This window comes from Dasypus novemcinctus, chromosome 10, assembly GCF_030445035.2.
Source record: "Dasypus novemcinctus isolate mDasNov1 chromosome 10, mDasNov1.1.hap2, whole genome shotgun sequence".
NCBI classification, from domain to species: domain Eukaryota; kingdom Metazoa; phylum Chordata; class Mammalia; order Cingulata; family Dasypodidae; genus Dasypus; species Dasypus novemcinctus.
Genome location: NC_080682.1, coordinates 104,260,127 through 104,286,904, shown reverse-complemented (window position 1 = coordinate 104,286,904; position 26,778 = coordinate 104,260,127). Strand labels below are relative to the sequence as shown.

General features: G+C 51.3%; 1 protein-coding gene and 1 pseudogene across 4 annotated transcripts; both read right to left on the bottom strand.

Annotated features, from left to right (window-relative positions):
* Positions 1–2,820: 2,820 nt before the first annotated feature.
* Positions 2,821–3,492, bottom strand: LOC101440083 (NEDD4 family-interacting protein 2 pseudogene; annotated as a pseudogene).
* A 4,964-nt stretch (positions 3,493–8,456) lies between these two features.
* On the bottom strand, positions 8,457–21,679 carry PLEKHB1 (pleckstrin homology domain containing B1). 4 transcript variants are annotated; one of them, XM_023587513.2, is made up of 8 exons: positions 21,520–21,679; positions 19,750–19,825; positions 18,427–18,579; positions 17,798–17,900; positions 16,662–16,701; positions 14,049–14,153; positions 10,396–10,495; positions 8,457–9,839 (listed from the first exon to the last, which is right to left on the bottom strand). In XM_023587513.2, the coding sequence occupies exons 2-8, from the start codon at positions 19,784–19,786 to the stop codon at positions 9,703–9,705; spliced, it is 675 nt and encodes a 224-aa protein (XP_023443281.1). In that variant the 5' UTR covers positions 19,787–19,825; positions 21,520–21,679; the 3' UTR covers positions 8,457–9,702. The 4 variants fall into 4 exon arrangements, with proteins under 4 accessions (XP_023443281.1, XP_012378896.1, XP_012378894.1 ...); XM_012523442.4 differs by having other exon boundaries at positions 21,365–21,551; XM_012523440.3 differs by lacking the exon at positions 14,049–14,153.
* Between the last annotated feature and the right edge of the window lie 5,099 nt (positions 21,680–26,778).

Here is a 26,778-nt window from a genome sequence, read left to right as displayed (position 1 = left end):
GATTTTCTTATAAAGGATATTTAATACACACACATTTTCTTAAAATTTGTCCTGAAATAATCTATATCTTTAACACCCAAATTTTCTATGTATATTGAGTTCACTTAATTTAAAATTAATTAGAGAAGTGGATGTTGCTCAAGCAATTGAGTTCACACCTACCACATGGGAGGTCCCTGGTTCAGTTGCTGGTGCCTCCTGGAGAAGACGGCAAGCTGGCACGACAGGCAGGTGCACCACGCTGATGCAAGATGATGCAACAAGAGACACAAGGAGAAAAACATAACAAGACCCACAACAAAAGCAGCGAGTGGAGATTCCCGGTGCCTCCTGAAAGAAGACGAGCAAGACAGGGAGCTGACAAGACAGGCAGGCATGGCAAGCTGACGCAATAAGATGAAGCAACAAGAGACACTCAGAGGGAAATATAATGAGAGACACAACAAAGCAAGGAGTGGAGGTGGTTCAAGTAATTAGGTGCCTTCCTCCCGCATTGGAGGCCATGGGTTCGGTTCCCAGTGCCTCCCAAGAAACTCGGAAGATGAACAGACACAAGTGCAAAACAACGAGGAGGTGGGAAGAAATGAATAAATAAAATAAATCTTTTTTTTAATTAATGAAAAGATATATAAATGAGAAAAAGATAATAGGATTGGTTAGGGGGAAAAACTTTGTTTAGTAGTAATATTTTGACAGTGCTCTTTAATCATTAGTTAAAAAGGTTTAAAAACGATGCAGGTTATTGGTGGTAGGGTGAGATGTTACATATGTTTGTTTGAAGTTATATATGTTTGTTTTGTAAGTTTACAACTATTATACACTTATTGTTTATGTATGTTTATGTATGAGTGATATATATCAATAAATTTTAAAAAATAATGAAAAGAAATCTAGATACAATTCTAAGAAAACAATGCAGAAAGTAATTTTTTTACTTACAGAAAGGGTTTTACTGAAAAATGTAAATAACATGGTCAGAAATCTGACAAAACCTTTATCAGCACTGCAGATTTCAATAAACTTTATATAAAACAAAGGATGTTTTATGTGCAGCTACTAGATGAGTCTAAGAGCCAGACACTAAATAAAGCATTTGACATGGTAATAATTTCATTTTTATTATGCTAAATGTCAGGTCAAAAGTCAGTGGCACTCACATGCTAGAAGACTACTCAATTAGGGAAGCAGACGTGGCTCAACTGATAGAGCATCCATCTACCGTATCGAGGACCCAGTGTTCAAACCCAGGGCCTCCTGACGCATGTTGTAAGCTGGCCCATGTGCAGTGCTGTGGCGCACAAGGAGGGCCATGTCATGCAGGGGTGTCCCCGCGTAGGGGAGCCCCACGCACAAGGAGTGCACCCTGCAAGGAGAGCTGTCCCGCATGAAAAAAGTGCAGCTGGCCCAGGAGTGGCACTGCACACACGGAGAGCTGACGCAGCAAGACGACACAGCAAAAACAAAAAAAGAGACTCAGTTTCCCAAGTTTCTCAGTGCATCCGGATAATGCTAGCAGACACAGAAGAACACACAGCGAATGGACACAGAGAGCAGACAATGGGGGGCAGGTGGGAAGGGGAGAGAAATTAAAAAAAAAGAAAAAGAAAAAGAAGACTTCAATTATATCAAACACTGATTAAACAAATGTGATGGGACATTACTGCAACCAACTTTATGGTTTCTTTCAAGTATATGCAAATCTTTTAAACGGGCACATATGTAAGTATGCAAAAATGAAATTTAAATATTCAAATGATGGAAATGACTTTCAAGCATAAACTAGCCTGCCATTCAATTTTTAAAATAAAACCATTTATAATTATGTAATTAGAGTGATAGAGTGGAGCAGGTGTAGCTCAGTGATTGAGTGCCTGCTTTCTATATACAAGGTCCCAGGTTCAATACCTGGTATCTCCCAAAAAATAAAAAAACCTAGAGTGATACAGCAAAATAAGAATGTTTTTATTTCTTACGTAAATGCTTCAGTCAAAATTGCTTCAGAAATCAAGTATTTCTTTGACATTTCCCAAGAGATTTTAGTTAACTACAATTATGTTAGTCTTATATACCTACACATTGTTTAAAATATAAACTTTTCTTAATTTAAATGAAATATATAATTACAGATTTTTAACATGCTTCATACTGGAAACAATTTAAAGTGGTATGAACTATTTGCATATAGAAAATGTCACTGGAATTATGTAAAATGTTTTAACACTTAGAAGTGTCTAGCATAATGCTTAGAATGTATTAGGTACCTCATAAATGTTTGTTCACTCTTTGTCACATTCACTCATGCACTCATTCAAAGAAATCCAAGCTTAAGAAAATGCATAAAGAGAATGGCAAGCACAATCTTTCATCAGCAAATCTGTAGCTTTGTCAAAAACTTTTCTGCCATCCAATTTTTTTTTCATCCCCCCACCTTGCGGCTTGCTTGCTGTCTGCTCTCCGTGTCCATTCACTGTGCGTTCTTCTGTGTGTCTACATTTATTTTTATTTATCCTCCCCCCTTGCAGCTTGCTTGCTGTCTGCTCTCTGGGCCCCTTTGCTGCGCACTCTTCTGTTTTCGCTTGTCTCCTTTTTGTTGTTGTTGTGTCACCGTGCTGAGTCGGCTCCCCACGGCGCTTGTGGCCGGGCCTCGGCCATCCAATTTTGAAGTTGTATCTTTTCTTCACTAATTTGTCTTGTATTATTAGGAGTCTTCTATAAAGTTGCAGGCTTACAGATCATCTGGAAATTTCACACTGGTATAGGAAAGGAATGGCTAGTTGATGCGGTCTCTAAGAAGAAGAAATGTCTTGTTTACTTTCAGTCTTATTTTCTGACTTTTAGATTATTAACAAATCCTCTGAAGAAAGAGAGAAGGCCAAGTACAGGGAATATCCACAAAGCCAATACTGCCCATTGAACTATCCAGTAAAGTAATCAGAAAACCTGACAATAAGGATCCATTTGATCAATGAAAGGCCAAATCCACAGATAGCGCCATACCTTCCAGCTGTGGTATTGGTCACAGAGAAGGATAAACAAAATCCAAGCCACTAGAAAATAAATGCCATGCAAAATGCCAGCATGAAATAGCCATCATTACCCCCTCTGAGCTAGTCTGCACCATTAAAGCCATCTCTTGGGGGACAGTCTTCCTTCTGAATTCTCTGAGATGGCTGCACTGCTGCAGCTGCCGTCGCAGTGCTTTTTAGCCTTCTCAGCTTCGTTGTAGGTAGGAAGAGGGATAACAGCACTGCAAGGAGGTGGAACAGGATAAAAATCATTGTAAACTTCTATGTCTGAAGTTGTAGTTACTTGCAGAGTAATCCTACCGTGAGGTGGAGGAGAAGAATCAAGTTCAAGCACTGGTGCTGAAGGAGCCGCCCGTACAGTCTGCGTTGCTGGGTGTGAGGCTGGTGGCTGCTCTACAGCAAATGACTCTGAATTATCCTCTTCATTGTGAGGCCTGACTATTTCAAAAGTTACTCCATATCTCATATGTTTTCATCACTAGTTCGTTTATCCAGTTATTGGTTAAAGGTTACTTCCAATTTTGGGCAATTATGAATAAAGCTGCTATAAACATTCATGTAAAGGTTTTTTTGGACATAGGTTTTCAACTCAATTAGATTAATATAGGTAAAGACAATGTTTAGCTTTGTAAGAAACTGTCAAACTGTCTTTCAACTTAGCTATACCATTTTGTATTCCCACTAGCAATGACAGGTCTTGTGTACAGATTTATAGGGATATCTCTGGTGTTGATTTTCCTCATTGTTTTTTTTTCAAACTTTATTCCAAAATTTAAAAATAAAATAAAAGACAAAAGGCAGCTCAGGGAAGTGGATGTGGGGCAAGTGAGCTCTCACCTACCACATGGGAGGTCTGAGGTTTGGTTCCCAGACGAACAAGAAGGTGAGCTGACGCTATGGGCTGGTACAGTGAGCTGACACGAAGGACTGGCGCAGTGAGCTGATGCAAGAAGATAACACAGCAGGAGACACAGAGGAAAACATAATTAGAGATACAACAAAGGGAGCAGAGGCAGCTCAAGCAATTGGTCACCTCCCTCCCACATGAGAGGTCCTGGGCTCGATTCCTGTTGCCTCCTAAAACGAAGAAGAGCACACAACGAACAGACACAGCAAATGCAAACAACGAGGGGGTGAGTAGAAATGAATAAATAAAATCTTAAAAAATAAAAAGGCAGCTCGACAAGTTATGGAAACATTATTCCTAATAAGTTCTGTCCAGGCACCTTTATCTCATCTAATCCCAACAACAACCTCAGTTGTTCCTCTAGTGTTCAGAAAGGGACACAGGGAAGTGGATGTGGCTCAAGCGACTGGGCTCCCATCTACCATATGAGAGGTCCCATGTTCGATTCCTGTGGCCTCCTGGTGAAGGTAAGCTGGCCCATGCAGCAAGGTGACTCACACAGAGAGCTAAGAGACACAGAGGTAAAAGACAATGAGAGACACAACAAACCAGGGAGCTGAGGTGGCCCAAGCAATTAAGTGCCTGTCTCCCATGTTGGAAGGCCCAGGATCGGTTCCCAGTGAAGATGAGAAGAGAAGACAGACACAGAAGAATGTGCGTGGGAAGCAGATACGGCTCAAGAGACTGGGCCCCTGTCTACTATATGGGAGGTCCTGGGCTTGATTTCTGGGGCCTCCTGGTGACAGGGACAGGGCCCGCAATGAGCTGGCCTTCATGGAGACCTGGCCCACACAGAGACCTGGATGCAACCAAAGAGATGCAGAGGAGGGACAAGGCGAGACACAGTGAACCAGGAAGCTGAGGAGGCTCAAGCGATTGAGTGCCTCTCCCCACATCCAAGTTCCCGTGATTGGTTCCCGGTGCCTCCTAAAGAGAAGATGAGAAGACAAGCAGACACAGAGCGTGCACGGTGAATGGAAGCAGAGAGCGGACAGCGAGCACAAGCAGCAAGGGGGTAGGGAAGAAATAAAATAATTTTTTTTTAAAAAAAGGATGCACAGACAAACACAGATTAGTTAAATGATGTAGTTAAGGTCTCCTTACTAATGAAGAAAATTAAAAAGAGAAAAAAGCTGCATAATCATATTCATATCTCACAAAACATTCCTCCTTGTTCTCTGCCCCACCCCCACCCCAAGATGGCTCCCTTGTCTGTTTGCTCATTGTTTGCTTTCATCTGCTCCTTGTCTGTTTGTTCTTTAGGAGGTACCGGGAACTGAACCAGGATCTCCCGTGTGGGAGGCGGGCACTCAACTGCTTGAGCCATATCTGCTCCCTCCTTATTTTTGTCTGCTTATTGTCTTGCTAGTTATTTTTGTTCTCTCTCTGCTTATTGTTTCTTTGTCTTCTCTAGGAGACACTGGGAACCAAACTCAGGACCTCCCATATGGGAGGTGGGCATGCAACTGCTTGAGGCACATTTTCTCCTTATTGTTTTAATTTGGAACTCCCTAATGACAAATGGATGTTGAGCAACTTTTCATGTGATTGTTTCCTATGTGCATATCTTCTCTGGTGAGGTGGCTTTTCAGAATTGTCTGTTTTTTGTGTGGGTTGTTTTCTTATAACCGAGTTTTAAGAGCTCTTTGCATATTTTGTATATAAGCCCCTTATCAGATATGCATTTTGCAAATATTTTCTCCTATACTTGTGGCTTATCCCTTCATTCTCTTAACTATGTTGTTTTTTAAAAAAAATATATTTATAGATGCCCTTTATCAGATTGAGGATGCTCCTTTCTATATCTATTTTGCTGAGTCTTTTTTTTTCTTAGTGAATAAGTGTTGAACATTTTTCAAATGCATTTTTTGCATCTATTTAGATGACCATATGGTTTTTCTCCTTTACTGTGTTAATATGGTATATTACATTGATTGGGCCATTTTAAAAAAATTTCATTTGTGAGATAACCCCTATTTGGTCAGATGATTTATCTTTTTATACATTGCTGGAATTAATTTGCTAATATTGTGTGTAAGATTTTTATGTTTATGGTTATGATATTGATATATAATTTTCTTTCCTTATAGTGCCTTTGCTAGATTTTGGTATCATAAAATAAGTTAGGAAATATTCCTTTCTCTATTTTCTGACAGATTTTATATAAAATTGTATTATTCCTTCCTTAAATGTTTCACTAGAATTCAGCAGTGAAACCAGCTGGGCCTGGAGTCTTTCTTGTGGGGATTTTTAATTAAGTAATAAAATTTCTTTTTTAGATATAGGGCTATGTAGATTTTCTATTTCATCTTGTGTCAGTGTGTGGAAATTGTGTTTTCAGGGATTTGTTCATTTCATCTAAATTGTCAGGTTTATTTGCAAAAAGTTATTCTTGATATTCCCTTATCCTTCCTACCCCCGCCCCCCTGAGATGGCACCCTTGTCTGTTTGCTCATTGTTTGTGCTTGTTTTCTGCTCATTGTTTTTGTTTTTGTTTTGTTTTGTTTTTGCTCCTTCTGCTGGTTATTCATTTATTTATTGTTTTACTCATTGTCTGCTCAGTGTCTGTTTTTTCTTTCGGAGGCACTAGGAACCAAACCTGGGACTTCCCATGTGGGAAGCAGGCACTCAACTGCTTGAGTCACATCTGCTCCCTGCTCGTTTGTTTTTGCTCATTGTCTGTTCATTGTCTGCTTGTCATTTGTCTTCTTTAGGAGGCAAAGGGAACTGAACCTAGGAACTCCCCTGTGGGGGACAGCTGCTCAGCTGTGGCTTAAGAGCCACATCTATTCCCCCTTCCTTATCCTTTTGATATGTGTAGTGTCTGTAGTAATATCCCTTTTTCATCTCTGGTATTTATTTATGGTTTTGCTCACTTTTTATTGATTAGTCCTCTTAGGAACTTGTCAATTTTATTAATCTTTTCAAAGAACCAACCTTTAGCTCTATGAATTTTTTCTATTGTTTAACTGTTTTCTATTTTGTTAAATTCTGCTTTTTTATTTCCCAACTTGTATTTAGTTTGGATTTAATTTGCTTTTCTTTTTCTGGCTTCTTCAAATGGAAACTTAGATCATTGCTTTTAAGCCTTTCTTCTTTTCTAATATAAACATTTAAAACTATAAACTTCCTCTAAGCTCTGCTTTACCTGTGTCTCACAAATTTTAATATGGTTTATTATCATTCAAAATATTTTCTAATATCCCTTGTGCTTTCTTTTTTTTACCCATGGATTGTTTAGACACTTAATTTTCAATTAGTTGAAGATTTTCTAGATATTTTCTTTTCAGTGATTTCTAATTTAATTTTTAATTGACCTGAGAACACTCTGGAAGATTTCAATCTTTTGAAATTTATTGAAACTTGTTTCATGGCCCAGAATATGATCCATCCTAATCATCATTCCATGTGTACTTGAATAAAAATGTATATTCTGCAATTTTATTAGGTGTAGTGGTCTATGTTAAGTCAATGTGTTTTCAATGTTGTTCAGAATTGCTTATCATACCCCTACTCATCTTTCAAGGCTCAGCCTAAATTTCCACTTGCTGTTTCAAAGCCTTCCCCAAGTTTAAAGTCTGATATGTCCTCCTTGGAGTGCTGCACCAGGCACTTGTTACCTCACTGAATCACTGATGGTTGTTATATGTCTTCCCTCTAAATTGGTGTCTCTGGGAATATTGTTGAGGTGGTCACCTACAGTTTTTGCCACCCAGCTTTCATCTATTTATCCTACTTCTACAAACAATGCTCTGAATTTCCTTTGGGCCACCACCCCTGTCCTTGATCTAATTCTTGCTTTGGACCATCCTTTTCCCAAATAGTGAGATTCAGGGATGGCCACAGGACTCAATCTGGGCTTTTGGAAGAGAGAAACTCTCGGCTGGATTTGAGTTTGGAAGGTGTTAGCCTAGAGCCGCCCAGTGAGCCAGTCCAGTGGCTGGAGAGATGGAAACCGAAAATTCTAGGTGACACTGTTTGAGCCCCTGGCCAAGCAGTTCCTGGACTTCGCAATTATGTGGCCCAATGTTTTCCCTTATCTGGCGTAAATAAATTTCAGCAGAGGGTTTCTGTCACTTGCAGCCTCAACTGGTCTGATTAAAGATCCTGATGCTTCCTTCCTTGGCCATCTGGTCTTGGTGAGATCAACTCGTTGAATCAACTCTAGAAATATGGAAACCTACTGGAAAAGACACCAATATCACAGGACTCAAAAAGCAGGCAGGGCATAGCCTGGATCCTCTATCAGCTCAGATGACCTAGACCCCAACATAGCTTCTCCTCTCAAGCCCTCAGGGAGGGCCAACTTTAACTTGCTACCTTATGGGTTGGAAAAACCAAGATCCCGAAAGGTTACATGACTTACCTTGCTCAGCTACGTGCTGTCACCTGGTCTACCTGACCTCAGAACCCACACTCCTCTCAATATACCAGAGAAGGCACTGTAGGCACTGGGTCATGGAGACGTCCAGGAAGACCTAGAGGACAGGGCTTCCTAGAACAAACCGAGCCAGAGCCAGGGCTAGAGCCAACCATACCTTTATTAGTCTCTGCAGCAGAGCCAGTGAAGATCCCATTTAGGGGTATTTGAGCAAGCTACTCTGGCTACTGGGCAGGGATGTTAGCATTTCTATTAGTGATGAGGGAGGGGACTAGAAGGGGATCAAACGGAGGGACTACTGGGCCACTTGGCAGGGTGGCACACATGGGGCCACCCAAGCTGGGGCAAAGGTGGATTCGGGCCCAGAGGTGAACACTGCCATCTCTCCTGAAGGGAAGCTTCCACGTTTCCCAGGGGGAAGGAAGAGATAAGATCTAAGACGGAGACAGCCACAGCTTTAGACAGAGGACTCCTGGGGCCCAGAAAGACATTTCCTGATGGAGACAACTTCCTAGGGCTAAAGGTCCCAAGCATCTGCTCCCCTCCCAGGTCCTTCAGGTTCAGCTGAATTGCTGCCCCACCTGCCTTGGGGAACTGATGCTTTCTGAGCACTGAAGGAACATGAGGCGCCCAAGAGCTGGTAGTGGGGAGAGGGGTGGGGCTAAACAGAGGGAGTGGCTTGGGTATGTGTCAGTATTAATAATAAAATAGGCAATATGTTGCAGATGCACTCCCCATCAAAAAGCTCACATCCTCTCTACCCCTTTCCCAGTAAGCTCCTTAGCCTGGTGGCCCACTGTGATCTGCCCCCCCATCTCCACCCCTGCCCTACTGAACTCTCCTTTAATTCTTTGGACATGCCAGGATGTCTGTGGGTCTGCATCATTGCCAACAATTCTACTTCCAGCCTACCAGCCTCTGCGCCCTGCTGTCATGCATCCCTGGGAAAGGGAATTACAACTCAGCCTTGTCAAGTGTTTGTTTCCTCCTGTTTCCTCACCAGGCCCCCAGCTCCCAGAGGAGAGGGGCTGACGAGCGCACCTCCAGCGCCTGGGGAACCTGAAGCCAAATGAATTGTTTGCTGTGTGCTCGTGTGTTTGGGGGAAATACAGCCATATATCTCTAAGGGGTTTCTGGGGTGTAGAGCAGTCGATGTGAGGATTTTGAAATTGTTTGTGCTTGGGATAATAGCGTCTTCCATTATGGGCAAAGGTTCAAACTTCTGGGTGGGTGTAGGGAATGAGAGGAAGGGGCTCATGGCGAGAAAAGGCTTGGACAGGGCTTGGTTTGTGGGTCGCCGTGGGGGGTGGAGGGTGGGATCCAGTGGGAAGACGGGTCTAGCGGTCTACCCGGAGGCAGGGCAGGGTCCAGCGCTCCAGTCGCAGGGCTCAGAACCAGCAGGGTGACCACATCAGCGAGCCAAGCGCGGCGCCTGTGGCGGCCCCCGCGAGCATGCCCATGGCCAGCGGCGCGCCCGCGCTGTAGTAAGGATCCTCCCGCACTACCACGTGCGTCACGCCAGGGCCTGCGGAGAAAACCCCCGGGCACGTCAGGGTGACCTCTGTCCCTCCTCCCCTGCGCAACTCCAGCCCAACCCGGGGTGGGGTGGGAGAGGTGATGCTTCCCAGCTGGGGAAACTGAGGGAGGCCCTGACACGGGAAGGGCTCCATCCTACGGCTTGCGGGCCTAGGATCCGCTAAGGATGTGCTGGGCTGGGCCGGAGCGGCGAGGAACCCCCGGGATCTCTAAGCACCCCCAACCCGCGCGGGAGGATGGGCGTCCCCGACCGCCGGCTGCTCGCCTTCGCCACCAGGGGTCGCTACTAGCTAAGGAACGGGCACTCCCGGCCGCCGGGAGCCGGAGGGCAGGCCTGGAGGGCGGAGTCACCTCTGCAACGGGGAAGGAGGCTGCTCGGGGAGTGCGGCGGGGTCTCGGAGTGGGGAGGGGCTTGCGAAGGGACCCGCTGGGAAAGATGAGCACGAATGAGGTGGGGCCGTGGAGGGACCAGGACCTGGTCGATGGGCCATAGGAGGGGCCGAGGACCCCCGCGAGGTGGGGAGCTGGACGTGCCGGGGGCTCACCTGCGTAGGGGGGCCCGTAGTAGCTGCGGACGTAGGTGGCCTCGTGCGCGTTGGGCGGCACCACCTCGTAGTAGTCCTGGTACGGGCTGTAGACACGCACCTGGGGAGCCCGGCCAGGTGAGCTGCCTGCGGACTTCCCTGGCCGGGCCTTGGTCTCTTACCCCCACCCCTGGCTCAGGACCTTCTGGACCTCACGGAGCCGCTGCCCCAAGTTTAGAAAAGGGCCCCCAGGAGCCAGCAATGTCCTGGAGAAAGGCCCCGACTCCCCACAGAGTTGGTAGGCCCTGCCCCTAGCCCTTGAGCCCCTACCTCCAGCTCCCACTTTCGCCCCTTCTCCTGCCCCCGACTCAGCGCTCCGCTGCTCAAAAAGTCTCCATGGCTTCCAATTCCCCTTCACAGAGGCTAATATTTGCTAGCAGCTTTCCAATGGTTCCACTAGGAGAACCCAATGGATTTCTCTACTGTCCCAGTTACAGGGAGGAGGAGGCCATGTTGGAAAGGGAGGAAAGAAAGGAAGGGAAGGAACAGAAAATAACTGATTATTGAGCACCTGTCATGTACCAGGTTCTGGGAGGTATTTCCATTTAACCACAGCAGAGGGGACAGAGGCACAGAGGAGAATGGTCTGGAATGCACTCCCTGCCCTCCTCACTCAGATTTTGGTAAGTGATTCAAAGCCTAGCTCAAAAGTTGCCCACTCCAGGATGCCCTTCTGGTCTCAGAAAGAACCTGTCTTCTGTGTTCTCTAAGGACTTGGCTTGTACTTCTTGTTCCTATCCTTTCTTCTGGCTTATCCTGTCCACACCTAAAATGTGAGCTCCTTATGGAGAAGAATTCTAATTCATTTTGTCTATATAGCAGGAATCAATCAATATGAATGGAATTAAATGGAAGCTCCCAATCCAAGCCCGCTTCTACACTCTCTCTCTTTAAGTGGATTTCACACCTAAAATGTCCAACTCCCCTTAGAAGTCCAGGTATCTCAAACTCCACTTATCTCAAAGTAATTGTATCATCTCTCCATGTTCCTCCTTCCATAAATGCTTTTCTCGGTAAATGTGACCCCCATGCACCCAAACCAAGAAATCAGGTTGGCACCCTTGTGTTCTAACACTCGCCCTCCCTATCAAATCAGCCTCCAGGTCTCATGATTTTACTTTCCAAGTGCTTGTCTGTCCATCCTCTTGGCCAAAGCCAAGAGAAAAAGCCCTTGGTTTTGGCAACTTGAAAATTGTGTGTAGACTTGAAAAATCAATTTTTTACAGCAGTGGCTGGGGGGAGGTGAGGAACCCAATCAAGAAGTAATGACATCTCTTTCAAAAAGTTTGGCCTTAAAGGGGACTTCTCCAAATACACCATTTGATTTCCTCTCCATGCCTTTGCTCATCCGTTTTCCTTTGATCGGATGCCCTTCTCATCTTTTTTTCATTCAACTACCTAACTTGTCTTTCAGACTCAACTCAAGTACCACACTCTCCCCTGAACCTCAGGTTCCACTGGGGTCCCATCTGGGGCCCCACAGCCCTTGAACTTCCCTCCATCATAGCATCTTGCCCCGTATCATCACTCTGTGTGTTCTTGTGAATATGTCTCTCCCATCAGACTTGGACCCCCAAGGGCAAGGACTAGGTCTATTTAGGCCTGATTGGGCCAGAGCCTGGAAGATGACAGGTACCTAATTCATGTTTATTGAATTTATCTCAAGCAAATGAAACACAGGGCCAGGCCTGGAACCAAGGTTGCCCAACTCTGAGTTCAGTTTCAAGCTAGAGAGAACAACAGTTCCGGGGCAATGCAGGAGGCTCAGACAAGCAGTGCGTGGGTCCTCAACTCAAGTAACTCACCCCACTGTGCTCCCTCCCCAAGAGCAATCCAAGAGGGCTTTCCAGTAGAGGTGCCCAGGATTGGGGCCCCATGCTCAGAAGGGGCCAGAGAGATCTAAGAACTCAGAGCCCTAACGGTACAGGTTGAAAAGCTGAGGTCCAGAAAGAGCAGACACCTCCCTCCTTGCCAGGCCCTGGAGAGGGTGGAAAACACCACCTCATGTGCCTCTGGGAGACTTATTTCTACCCTCAGGCTCGAGAGGCCCCGAGGCAAAAGCAGGTAGGTCACCTGGCAACAGGCAAGCCCCGGGGACCTCAGGCACAGAACCACAAGACTTGATCTCAGAGGCCCGGGCCCTTCTGTGGGTGGGGACTGTGTCAGCAAATTAGGGACTCACATGCGAAAGACTCCCTTGTCTCAGAACCCTATATTTAGGCATTCCCCACTGGTATCCTAGTTTCAGGGTGGGGGGTGGGTCAGAATGCCGGGCTCAGAGTCCCAGAGCTACCACTGATGGATTGAGCGACCCTGGCCAAGTTTCATAACCTCTGAATTTCAGTTTCCTCCCTGCCCACACTAAGGCACCGTGAAACCCAACAGGGCCACAGCTCTGCAAATGGGTGGTCCAAACACTTCTGAAGTCAATGGCTCTGCACCTCAGAATAACCAGAAGACAACACTTTAAACTAGACTTCCTAGGCCCCACCCTAGACCCATGAAAATAGGGCATCCAGAGAGGTAGGCTCTAAACACGTGTGTATGCTTTGTTTTGTTTTTTGAGGTACCAAGGCCATGGATTGAACCTGAGACCTCTGAGCCACACTGACTCCCCTACGTTGGTGTTTTCGTTTGTTTGCTGTTGTTGTGTGTTTGGTTTTTAGGAGGCACCAGGACCTCCCATGTGGGAAGCAGGTGCTCAACTGCTGGAGCCACACTGGCTCCCCCTATAGGCTTTTAAAGTCTCTATGCAAAGGCACACTAGAACCACGTGCTGGAGAAGCAGCTCACCGCTGACTGTGGGACCACAGCGACTCTAAATCGAGCCCCCACTGCCTCCCACCTCACGTCAGGCCGAGCCCTGGAGACAGAGGACTCATTCCCAAGGCCTGCTCTCTGGAGACATTGGGGGAAGCGACAGACAAATATGGACTAGATTATAAGATGCTGTAGTAATGCTGTAACGGATTTTTCATCCTTTGTTCCTTCCTTCTCTCATTCTCTCATTCAGTGACTATTCCTGAGACCCACGTGTGCTGGCCCTCGCTGCAAGGAATGAGGAGGGTCAGAATAGGCTGTTCCTATCAGAAGCACTCACTGAGCACCTGCTGCATGCCAGGCCCCGTGCCAACCTCTACGGGGCAGACCTGAATCAGACCTGGGCCTGGCCTTGGGAGAAAGTTCCTGGAATGAAGGGAAACCAGGCAGAGCGAATGAGCAATAGTGCCACAGACTGTGTGGGGGGCGTGGCACTGCCTGGAGGTTCGGGAAGACCTCACTTGAAGAGGAGGCAGCCTTTTAGGTGGGTGTGAAAAGATGAGCAGCAGGTTGTCAGGTGAGTAACAGCGCTGGTTCCAAGGCTGAGAAGAGGGGCAAGGTGTGGCGAGGCAGGGAGCAGAGGGTACAGCAGAGTGGTTGGAGCACGGAGCGGGGAGGCGGCAGGAGGCAGGAGAGGCTGGCCCAAACCAGCTCATGAGGACAGGCTGTGGTGGGCGTCTCACGGGTGGTGGGGAGCCATGGAATGTTTGTGAGCAGGGAAGGGACGCGGCCAGGCCTTGTTCTAGAGTCTCAGTGGCCGGTGCGGAGGCAGGGAGGGCTGAGCCAGCACTTACCCAGATCCGCCTCTCAACCTTACAGGGGCTCCACGAGCAGGTCACACACCTGACCTTGGGGCAAACCCGGCGGCTCCTGGGAGGGACAAGGGCTCCAGCTGGGGCCTGCTCAAGCCACAGACACCCGAGAAGGGGGAAGGAGGGACGCGTCAGAGGCCCTCACCGCCCAGGGGCTGGGCGCTCTCCGCAGACTCTCCCAGCACCCCTGGCCAGTGGGGGTGGGGGAAGGGGTCCTCTTCCTCCTCAGCCCCCCCACCCTGGGAAGCCCAGAGAGGGGCGGGCACTTTGCCACGTGCGGAGAAGAGGGCCCCGGAGTCTCTCTCTGGACTTGGGCCTCCTTCGTCTCTTGGAGGCCCCTGAGGCTCACAGTCTCGGAGGAGGACAGGGGAGCTGATCTGTCCTCCGCCCCGCCCCCTGCACCCCCCTCCCAGCCTCGCCCCTTAAGCTGTCCTGGCCCAGCTGGGGTTAGGGACTCCTCCTGGCACTGCTGGGAGAGGGGTGTACGCCCACAGGATGTGGAGGGGCAAGGCGAAGCGGGGGTCCAAAGACACAGAGCCACAAACACACGCCTGCTAAGCCCTGGGGCGAGAGGGGTGTGGGTGCAGCAGGGGGAAGAGCAGAGGGTGGGAGCAGAGAGGCGAGGGAAGCGGAACAGCAGGCTGGTGGGTGCCAGAGGGGAGCAGACAGCTTCATAGAGCCACGGGGTGCGGCACGGTCAGCCCTCCGCTCGCTCCTGCCGCCCCCCCTGGGGGGTCCGATGTGCCCACAGTAAGAGGCGCTCATGATGATGACCTGTCCTATAGCCCAGCCCGGGGTCCTCCGTGCGGCTGAGCACGGCTCCAGCGCCTCCCTCCCAGCTTCCTCCAGTCCAGGCTCCACCTGGAAGCCCGAGCATGCTTCCCCAATCCAACCACAGACCCCCCACGCTTGGTGCTCCCTATTGCCGCTCACAGCCCTTCACCTGGGCCGCGAGGCCCTTGGTGACCTGGCCTCAAGAGGCATGTCTCCCACTTCATTCCCTCCACGTGCCACCCTGCAACCAGGCAGCCCCTCGGCTTAGAAATGGGCACGCGTGCGCACATGCGCGTCACCGTCCTGCCTCCGCTCGCGCAGCTCTCTCTGCACACACCTGTCCTCCTCTCAAACTCTCCCAAGCCGGCTTCCACCGACTTGAGACTGTGAGGCTGTGGACAAGGCCCTTCCTCTCTCCGAGCCTCAGCGGCTCCTTCTGTAAAATGGGACTAATCGTCCGGAACCCTACCCTTCCCCCGCCAGAGCTGCTGGCAGCTTAAACCATTAACTGATGCGGCGTGCTCAGAGCAGTATGTGGCCCTCAGCAGATGGATGCCTGCAGGGGGGCTCTAAATGCATCCAGTCCCCCCTGCTCCTTCCCACGGACTTGGCCTCCAGGTCAGCAGGGGCTCCTCTGTGCCACAGACAGAAGGAACAAGCACCGAGCCTGGAGCTGGGCAGATGAGGGCTGAGGCCAGGCCGTGCCGGGGGCCCTGACCTTCGTGGGTCACTGAGCTCTGCTGACCCTGTGCCCTAAGGATGCCCTGTCCTTGTCAGCCCGTCTGTCCGCCAGGCCTTAGCGTAGACCTCCAGCCTGTCCCCTGGACACCTTCCTGACCTCTTAGCTGGCCTCCAGCCCCCACTCTCACCTACAATCCACCCCTACCGAGCAGCCACATTATTGGTCCAAAAAGCAAACCTGCCCCAGTCATGGCCCCTTCCTGTTGCAAAACCTCCAGCGACTCCCCAGCGCTCTCCGCAGAAGCCAGCGCCTTTCCGTGACGCACCAGGCCTGGCCCAGCCAGCCTCCCCACCCGCTGTGCTGTAACTCCCAGGGCTCCAGCCTCCCCAGCCTTCCTTCTGTTCCTCAACTTGCCCAGGCTGTAACCCCCTCAGGACCTTTGCACGTGCCGTTCCCTCGGCCTGGAGAGCAGCTCCCTGCCCTTGCCCCCGCCCCTCTGGCCCTGGCAGCTTCTGTTGATCCTTCAGGCCTTGGCTTAAGCCTGGTCTGAACACCCACCTGGGTCAGGTCCCCAGGGGGCCTCACAGCAGCTGCACACTGCACCCCTGTCAGCGTGTGACCCCATTGCTAGGGGATGATTAACAGTGTAGTGGCTGTTTCACATCTGTCTCCCCACTGGGCTGGGGCCTGGGGGTCACCTCTGATCCCTAGCACCTGGCAGGCACCTGACAGCAGGAACTCAGTAAATATTTGGTGTGTGGATTAGTGGACCTCAGTCTTATCCTCTGCAGAGTGGGAACAATGATCCCAACCCCATAGGACAGCTGTGAGGAGTGGCTGGGAAAAGGCCTGCACCACTCCTGGCACATAACAGTAGCTCAATAAAAGGCAGCCCCTTTCACAGGCCTCACATGCCACCCCCTCCCGCAAGTCTTCTTGAGCCTTCTCTCTTTGCCTCCTCTGAGCACCAGCTCGCTGTCCTCCACCCTTCCCCACCTGGGATTCAGCGCATCTGCGCCTGCCCAAATCTATCCATACTAGACTGAGAACGCCTGGCAGGTGGAGACCGAGTCTGAGTCACCCATGATTCCATGGCAGGTGCTGAAGGGGAGGAGAGCGGGGTCTGGGGGGTGCCTCACCGGGGTGGAGTTCGCCTCCAGCAGTGCTGTCTTCCATGCTCTGCAAAGCAAACCCCACCAGGCCATGAGGGGAAGTGCTGAGGGATGGGGGGTGGTCCCCACTCTTCAGGCTCTCCTCCTCATTCAAGCCCCTAGCCCCAATTCCTCTTGAAGGGGAAGAGTCCCTTGACTCCACTGGGTAGACAGAGGTGACCCCTCCCGTGCCCCAGTCACATGCACAGAGGTCGCAATTCGGCTGGAGCCTCCCAATGCATTCTAGTTCACGATCTCTTTCTCCTCTTAGGTTCCAGTTTCCCACCTGTATCGTGGGAAGGTGGGCTTAGGTGGTCACTAAGGGGCCTTCAGATTCTGACGTGCCCCGATGGGCTCTCTAGCTGCAGCCCACCTCCCCGCCCCAAAGCTACAAACACATCCTCCAAAGCTCTGACCCCAGAGCCCAAGCAAGGCCCAGTGGACAGCGGACAATCGGGCCTTTGTTGGTTGCCATGGCCCCTGGCCGGGCTGGACAAGGCGGCTCTGTGCTCCGCCTGCCTGGAGCTCAGCTCCCCCCACTCTCGCACACCCCATCCCTTTCACTCCTGCACCGCGGAGGCCAAGTGACCCTCAGCCAGAGGGTGGGAAGGGAAAGAATGTGCCCGAGCGGCTGGCGCCGGAGGGGGACACACCCAGCCCCACACTGTGGACTGGTCTGACATTGGGGTACCCCCCGGGACACATCAGGCAGGTGTGGTCTCCCACCCCCAACACACTCCACCCCGAGGGCAAGATCACAGCCATCTCCTCGGAAGGGAGGTGCAGGGGAGGGCTCTTTGAGCATGGCACTGGGCTTGTCTGTGCCTCGGGACCGACCCCAGGCCAGGGCTTACCTCGGTGGCTGTTAAACATCTGACTCTGAGCGACCAGGAACCATACACCTGAGGCAGGTGTGCTCACCCCTCCCCCAGCGAGCCCTGAGCTCATCACGTGTGTGAGGTGTTGCCCGTGCCCCTTACCAATCACCGCGAGCCGCTCAAGCCCACTCCGCCCCACCTCAATGGAATGAGACAGCCATGCTGACTGGTGAAGGCCCAAGGAGCAGGGGGCTTCTGGCCTCATCCCCCACGGTCCCACCCCGTCCTCTCCTGGGAGCCACTCACAAGGCGTCATCCCGGGTCTCGGCGCACAGGTGCAGGCGCCCGCCCTCCCGCAGGTTCACGGTCAGCAGGCCATCTCGGCTCCGGCCCTCCGGAGGCTGCACGTCTGGAGGCAGACACACACGGACGTGAAGTTACCATGGGGCCCCAGGCCTGAGGCTTCCGGGAAATCGGGGGCAAGAATAAGACCTCACAGCCCTGGGTCTCGCTGACTTGCCGTTGCCAGCCTCCTGGGATCCCATACCCTTGCTCTGGGATTCTGTTGCACTCTTCAGTCTGCTTCCCTAGGTGCAATCTCCCAATTGTTGCTTGTGACCTGAGGCCACAAGGAGTTTCGAGATTTCTGTGTGACTCTAGGCCAGTCACCTAACTTCTCTGAGTCTCCTTATTTCATCTTTATTCAGTTCCTAGTACAGAGACTGTGTCTGACTCACCTCTGCAACCCTCCACACCACCGCCACCCCCAGGACAGGTCTCAGCATAGCCTATAAGGGACTTAATTCACACCAACTGAACTTGACAGAGGCCCAGAGCCGATGTCTGGGGAGCCCTCTAAAAGCTGCAAAGGGCCTTCCAATTACAGGTGTCCTCAGACTGTGTGGAAGGGCCCCGCCCATGGGTGCTGTGCTCACCGTGGCACTCCTGGCCGATCTTCACGTCGCGGACGTTGAAGTGGATGAGCACCCGGTCCTCCTCGTCCTGCGCCGTGTCATCGTGATAGTAGCCCAGGGTCCCGTCCAGCCACAGGGCAAACCAGTTGCGCTTCCAGCGGCGGAGGATGGAGCCTGTGCGACATTCCCCACCCGCCAGACGGGCTTAGCCTGGAGCCTGCCTGGGGCAGGAGGCCTGGAAGTGCTCCCAGAATCCCTTCACCGCAGCACGCAGTGCTGTGACTGCCTCCCCCTTGTCCCTCTCCCCCCCCTGAAATGAGGCCAGGGCTCTTTCTGCCTTGCTCACCCCATGGCCTCCACCGGGCCTGGACAGAGAGCAGAGGTTCAGTAAATAAGTGTCCTCTGGAGAATGCAAGGCCAAGTCCATCTCTGCAAGGGCAAAGAGCTCTCCCTGCCACAAGCTCCCTCGTAAGCCTTGTCTCTGCCTTGTGTGATACTGTGCAACGCGTCTCTTCCACTGGCAATGGAAGTGGAATCACGGCTGGTGATTTCTCTGGGTTTGTGGCTCCCCACGCAGATCCTGGCGCCCAGCAGGACCTGTGTCCAGTGTCTGCTGAACTGAATCCAACTGGGAATGGCCAAGGGCTCATGGGGGCAGGGGAGCTCCTCGTCCCAGGGGCCCCTACAATAACTCTTCCTTAAATCGTGCCTCCGGTCCCAGGGGGGGTCTGGAGCCTGAGCCCTAGCTTCAGACATTTTGCAACTGGAAATCTTAACAGGAAAATGCAAAGACGTAAGAGAGCTCGTTAGAGTTGTGCAGATGCCAAAGCACTGCACAGAGGCACTTTTCTTGCTGTTCTGTGCTCTTCTGTGCGTCCAGCCCTGGGCTGGGGCGCTGTGGGCGTTCCGAAGGTCAGACCCAGTGCCTCCCTGGAGGCGCTCGCAGTCTGGGGCCAGTGTGGCGCGGCGAGCGGGGGAGACCTCAGTGAGCACGGTGATGCTATAGGAGATCAGCGCTCTCACAGGGGGATTCGCTGTTCACGAGGCACTGTGGGAGCTCTGAGAAGGGAGCCTCTAGCCCAGCTTGGGGTGGGGGCTAGCGGCAGAGTCAGAGAAGGCTTCTCAGCAAAGGGGACAAGCTTCCCAAGCAGTCAGGAATGGAAGGGACGTTCCAGGCCAAGGGCAGGGCGCGGACAAAGGAGGGGAGCCTGCAAAGGCCCTGGTTTCGTGGGAGAAGGGTGCACTGTGGCAGTCCCAACAAGCCACCTCCCTCACCCCTGCCCCAGGGCCAGGCGCTGGGGGCCGATGGGCGGGACAGACAAGGGCTGGGACCCGGTCACTTACTCTGTCTCCACAGCCAGCCGCCCCTCACGAGGGCCATTGCTTCAAAAGGACTGTCCAGGGTAGAGTCAGGCGGGACCTGTCAGAGGAGCGCAGGACAGAGGCCTCTTCAGCAGCCTGCGAGCAGCTCCCTGGAGAGAAGCCCCCAGCCCCGCCCTCCCGGGGAGCCCCCGAGGAAGCGTTCAAGGGAGGGCTAGTACACAAACAAGGGCAAGGCCGCCTCGTCTCCTCCCGGCAGAGAAGGACAGCGCTGTCCCCGTGGGGTCAGCAGGGCAGCACCTGTGGTGAGGGGTGGTGGGGGGGTCAGCAGGGCAGCACCTGTGGTGAGGGGTGGGGGTGGGGGTCAGCAGGGCAGCACCTGTGGTGACGGGGTGGGGGGTCAGCAGGGCAGCACCTGTGGTGACGGGGTGGGGGTGGGGGTCAGCAGGGCAGCACCTGTGGTGACGGGGTGGGGGGTCAGCAGGGCAGCACCTGTGGTGACGGGGTGGGGGTGGGGGGTCAGCAGGGCAGCACCTGTGGTGACGGGGTGGGGGGTCAGCAGGGCAGCACCTGTGGTGAGGGGTGGTGGGGGGGTCAGCAGGGCAGCACCTGTGGTGAGGGGTGGTGGGGGGGTCAGCAGGGCAGCACCTGTGGTGAGGGGTGGTGGGGGGGTCAGCAGGGCAGCACCTGTGGTGACGGGGTGGGGGGTCAGCAGGGCAGCACCTGTGGTGAGGGGTGGTGGGGGGGTCAGCAGGGCAGCACCTGTGGTGACGGGGTGGGGGTGGGGGGTCAGCAGGGCAGCACCTGTGGTGACGGGGGTGCCGGGAGCCTGGTCTCCAGCCTCACCTCCAGGACTTTCTCCCTGCCCCTCTAGCCCAGGAATCAGTTTCCTGACCTGTACAAGTGTCTGTGAGGCTGGAGTGAGGAGTCCTTAAAGTATTAGAAACCCTGGAATTTTGAAATGCTGACGACAAAGACTACCAGAATTCTGGCAACGAAAGGGGCGACTCCCACAATAAGAAAAGCCTCCCTCCCGTTCGGACTGCACCTGAGCCATTTCTAAAGTGCGTGAAAAAACAGTTTAACAACAGCTATTGCTGACTGAACAGGACATACCAGATTCCTTCCTGGTGCTTCCATCTATTATATTATTTAAGCCTCCCGACAAGCCCTGTTATTACTTCCATTTTACAGACGAGCATCCTGGGGCCTGGAGAGGCCCCGTGACTTGCTAGACCCCCTCGATGAGTAATCCACTGGAGCCAGGATTCCCACCCAGCAGGAGTGGCTTCTAACCACTGTCCTGGGGGAGCTTTAAAAAACCCTGATGCCCAGGTCACACCCTCCACCAATTAAGTCAGAAGTCTGGGGGAGGGAGCTAAGCGTGGGTAGACTTTAAAGATCCCCGCGTGACAGAACGTGCAGCAAGCGCGGGAACCCCTGCACCTAAATGATACTGCCTCACCTTGTGCCTGCTGTAACCGTATTAGAAGGTGGAGATCTTTACTCCTGTTTTACAGATAGACAAACTGAGGGACAGTTAAGTGACGTGCCCGCATATGTGACGGAGTTTGGAACCCAGGTGCCCTCTGTCCCTGAAGGCGACTTCCTTACTTGCCCCTCCCCCATCTGCTCTCACCTGTTGCTGCGTAGCAAGGGCTGACACACCTGGGCTGGAAGGCCTGGCCTGGCCCGAGCTTCTCCTGCTGCTCCCTCCCCTCTCCAAGTCCTGACACAGCTCAGAAAAGAAGGCCAGGAGCAAACTCCCTCTGCAGCCCCTCTGGAGGCACCCACCTCTCTACACCTGTTGCGGATGCTGCTGCCACTGCGACCGCTACGTGATGCTGCCGCCACCCAACCCGCCGCGCCTGCGCTTTGTGCACCTTAGAGAGCCCGGGCATTCCACTCCCCGGCTGGCACCCGGGGCCTCCGCGGCCCCTGGGCCCCGCCCCCCGGGCCCGCCCCTCCCCCAAGGGAGGGGGCGGGGCGCGGAGAGCCTCGCTGGCCGGGTGCATGCTGGGACTTGTAGTCTGCAGCCCTAGAGCCGGGCAGTGCTCGGCCTCTCCGGGACTGCAGCCCGGTGCTGCCCCGCAGCAATGGTTAGAGGCCACGCCTGCGGTTTTATCTTTTTTTAATTAAGACTTTTGTTCACTCATTAAAATTTATCATGAAGTTTGTAAGAACCTAGGAACTCACTTTCTAGGAAAAAGTAAAGTTGCGAGGAGAGGCCAGTCTCAGCTTGGCATGTTTTCTCTACGGTCTGTGCCAGGCACGGCACTGGGTGCTAGGAGAGTACACAAGGGAACATCCGACATGTCCCTTCCCCTTTCCACCCCCAGCTTCCAATCTGGTGAGGGACACTACACGTAAACGCGTAATTAAGAGCGCGGGGCTTGACTTAGCAATGGGGAAAGACTACTTTTGTCCATGAGATTCGGGAATGCGTCTCAGAGGAGGCTGAAAGGGGGCTTGAAGGATGAGGTGGGGCTTCCCCGGGGGAACTTAAGGGACCCGCGTGAGCGCTGGTCTGCAAGCCCAAAACAATGCCCAGGATTTCCGTGTGTTTGGAAAGCAGAGCGCAGGGATGGGAGGCGCTGGGGATAAAACCGCGGGGGTGGCAAGCGGACAACATGAAGGCCTTGGCGGGCAGACGCAGAGGCTTGGACTTTAAGACCTAGTGGCTGGGGCGTGGGGGTGGGGCTGAGGTGATCTGACTTGCGGGGTGATAAGGTGCTCCAGGGCACAGCTGAAAATGGATCGGAGGGGACCCGGCTGGAGAAGGAAGACTTTGCTGTCGGTACCACCTTGTCCTGCCCCTTCCGTGTCATGCCCCCGACCACCCCAGCCCCACGGACCTCACCTAGGAGCAGACACCGGACGCTAGTCAGAGAACAGGGGCTGCCGGGGTCTCAGCATCGCTCCTCCCCGCCCCGCTTTGGGAAGGGCACCCCCGAGACCCCTTCCTTACCGGGGCTGCAGGGCTCATGGTTCCCGGGCGGCCGAGGCAGCATCTCTGAGGAGGCTCCCGGAGGGGGCATTTCCCTGAGCGCCTTAGAGATAAGGAGATCAGGAAGGTGCCACCCAGTGGGAGCCGAAGGGGGAGCAGAGAAGGGGGGGGGGGGCGCACGGATCCGGGGGAAAGTCGTCCTCTCTCTCCAGCCCCCTCCCCAGCCTTCCCAACTGATGCCCGGCGCTGACCCTCAGTCCGTCGGGCTGCAGTAAGTCCTGAGTGACTCGGCGGGGGTCTTGGCAGAGCCCGCCAACATCCCGGGCGAGGCCAGCCCCCCTCCCCTGGGCAGTTAAATCTCCTCTCGTCCCCCGGGTCTACAGTCCAGGCTGCGGGCCTGAGTCTCTAAGCCTCATCCCCGTAATCCTGACCTCGGGTCACCCGGGCGCTTCAGCCCTTCGTGCAGGGCAGGCCTGGCTGGGGGATTGGCCGGGGTGATCCTAATAGCCACTGAGATTACCCCGTCCCTGCAGTCCCAGGGACCCGCTCTCGAAACCCACGGTGTGTTCTCTCCCTGTGCTTTTACCTCGGGCCCCTGGAACGTCCCACACCTTCTTTCTCTTCACTAAATTCTCCGCCCCACAGCCCAAAAAAGGGAGGGAGGGAGGAAGGACGAAGGGGGAGAAGGAAGAAGGGAAGGAGGAGGGAAAAGAGGGAAAAAAGGGAAAAAACCAAACCCAAAACTTTCATCATAGCTTAAGATTAAAAAAGGAATATATTGACCCCTGCCCTGGAAAGTGCTTCCTCGGGGCAGGGTTGCTCCCCTCCTCTGGCCTCGCCTGCCCCCCTGCTCTCTGCTGCTCTCCTGAGGGGCAGCTGGGCGGCCCTCAAGGGGAGAGAGGATGGGATGGGGGAACCGTGCAGACGGCGCCTGGATTTCGTTTTGCTATCCCCCAAAGAGGGGCTGCTCTGACAAAAAAAAGGCGAACTAAAACCACAGAATCTAAACGTAGCCAGAACTATGTCTCCAAAATATTGGTCAGTGACCCTCACCCAGAAGCTGATAAAAGCTGTAGACTCTCCCCAGGGAAAGATACACATATGCCCCAGCAGTCTGAATATACCTTCTGTAAGTTCTTAGACCCCAGGAAGCGATGATGATCACTTTTGAGATTGTTTTTAATCTCCAGAGCTGAGTAGATTGGTGGAAAGAGAGTGGATGGAGGTGAGACCCTGAGAGCGTAGCAGGGAATCCCAGCTCCAGGATGGTGAGAAATTTTATTTTTATGGAGGCCAACAAGCCAACAAGTAACTTTGACTTTTCTCTCCTAATTGATACACAGAACAATGGGCAGAGAGAAGAGGATTTTGCTATTCCAGAGGCCTCCGGTGGATGAACAGCCCACAGAGTACAGTGTTTAGACACTAGGGGACTGGCTTACCAATTGAAATTTATTACTTACATTTTCAAGATAGTATAATATAATGAAAATAAGTTAAATTATCTCTACTTACTAAAAAGTCTGAAATTTGTATGAAGGTGCAATTTGAGAAAAAGTAAAATTATGTAAAGAACTCTTAAAAATACATTCATTGAAATATAATTCACATTGTACAATTCACCGTGTAAAAGTATATATTAAGTGTTTTTGGTATAGTCACCATCACATCTATCTAATTTCAGAACATTTTCATCACCCCAGAAAGAAATCCTGTACCTTTTATCAGCCACTCCAAAAACTCTCTTTCCCCTATGTCTTGGAAACCGTTAATCTACTGTCTTTATGGATTTGCCTATTCTGAACATTTCATATAAAAGGAATCATACAATATGTATTTTTTGTGTGTGGCTGGCTTCTTACATTTACCATAGCATTTTTAAGATTCATCCATGTTATAGCATGTTCCATTACTTCATTCATTTCATTTTTGAATACTATTGCATTATGTGACTATAACACTGTTTAAACCCACTTTTGGGCCATTAGGAATATTGCTGCTGTGAACATTCTTATACCAGTTTTTATGTGGATGTATGTTTTCCTTTCTCTTGGGTATCTACCTAGGAGTGGAATTGCTGGGTCATGTGGTAATTATGTTTAACTGTTTGAGGTACTGCCAGACTGTTTCCCAAAGTGAGTACACCCTTTGCAATTCTACCAGCAATTATGAGGATTCCAATTTTTCCATAACTTCATACTAGCTATTTTCTGTGTTTTAAAATTTTACCATTCTAGTGGGTATTAAGCGATATCTCATTGTGATTTTGGTTTTTTTTTCAATCCCCCCCTTGTTCCTTGCACTAGCTTTCTGTTCTCTGTGCCTGCTCATCTTTTCATTAGGAGGCACTGGGAACCAAACTCAGGACTTCCTACATGGGAAAGAGGTGCTCAATCACTTGAGCCACCTCCACTCCCTGCTTTCTTGCGTCTCTCATTGTGTTTCCTCTTTGTGTCTCCTTGTTACATCATCTTGTTGCATCTTGTTGTGCCAGCCTGTTGGGTCAGCTCACTGTCTTGCTTGTCTTCTCTACGAGGAACAGGGAACCAAACCCAGGATCTCCCATGTAATAGGTGGGTGTCGAATGCTTGAGCCACATCTGCTTCCCTCTCATTGTGGTTTTGATATGCCTTTCCCTAATGACCCAAGATATTGAGCCTCTTTTCATGTGCTTATTAGCTATTTGTATATCTTATTTTGAGAAATGCCTTTGCAATTCTTTTGTCCATTTTTAAGTTGGATTGGTTATTTGTGGGTTTTTGTTTGTTTGTTTGTTTAAGGTTATTTGTTTTTAACTGTTGAGTTGTAAAACTTTTTAAGACTAAAAAGGTATAGATAATGAAAAAATACTTTTTGGGGAGTGAATGTGGCTCAAGCAGTTGAGCATCTGCCTCCCACATGGGAGGTTCTGGCTTTGTTCCCAGTGCCTCCTAAAGAAGACAAACAAGGAGCAAACATCAAGCTAAAATAAGGAGCAGACAACAAACAAGACAACAAGTGAACATTGAGCAGACAATGAGCAAAAGCAAAAATGAGTGGGGAACGCATGTGGCTTGAGCAGTTGAATGCCTTCCTTCCACATGGGAGGTCCTGGGTGTGGTTCCCAGTGCCTCCTAAGGAAAAAAAAAATAGACAATGAGCAGACAACGAGCAAAAAAAACCTGAGCAGGTAACGAGCACAGTCAGCAAACAGACAAGGGAGCCACCTCAGGCAGGGGGAAAAAGAAAAGAATGAGGAGGGGGAAACCAAGATGGTGGCAGAATAAGGACCTCCTGGAGTCAGCTAGTAATACAGGGCAGTTGGTGGTAACCCAGAGCTACCTAAAGCACCTGTTTGGAGGAACCAGGAGACAAGAGGAGTATCTTGCAACATCCTCGAGAGTGTGGAAGAAGGAGACTACCCATCTGCACCAAGGATTCATGAGTAGAGCCCTCCACACCACAGAGGTCGGTGCCTGTGGGTGCACAAGCTGCCTTGGGAGCTATTCCGTGGCTGTAGTTGGAAGCTCCATTGGAAGACATGGTGTGGCACCAAATTCAGCTATTGATTAGTGGATTCGGCAGGCTGAAGTGGAATCCTAGGAACAACTAAACTTTGAGCCTGTTCAGGTCAGAGGGAAGCTGGTGGCTGCCATTTTGACCCCATTCCAGGTACAAGGGGAAGTGGCGCTGACTGAGAATCATAGTGCTTATAAGGACCAGCTTCTTTCCAACCAGGTTGGATGGCAGGTCTAGCTTAAACCCCAGCCCCACCTCCGTCAGGGAGGAAGCTGGGGGGACCTGCACCACCTCTCTGGGAAGCCGCAAGCCATGCCACAGAGGCTGGTTCCCATCCTACTCTAGGGACACAAGCCACCTCAGGAGCTGTTCCATGGCTGGAGTTAGAAGCTCCATTTCCCATAAATGGTGGAGGAAGAGACAGTTGTCCACTGACCTCAACTACTGATTAGTGGACTTGGCTGGCTAAAGAATAATCCTAGAGACAGCTAGGGTCTGCTAAAGTATAATCCTAGAGATAGTTAGGGTCTGAGCCTGTCCAAGGGGAAAGAGTCCGGTAGCTCCCATTTTTGACTCCGCCTCCAGCATGAGGGGGCCTTGGCTGACTG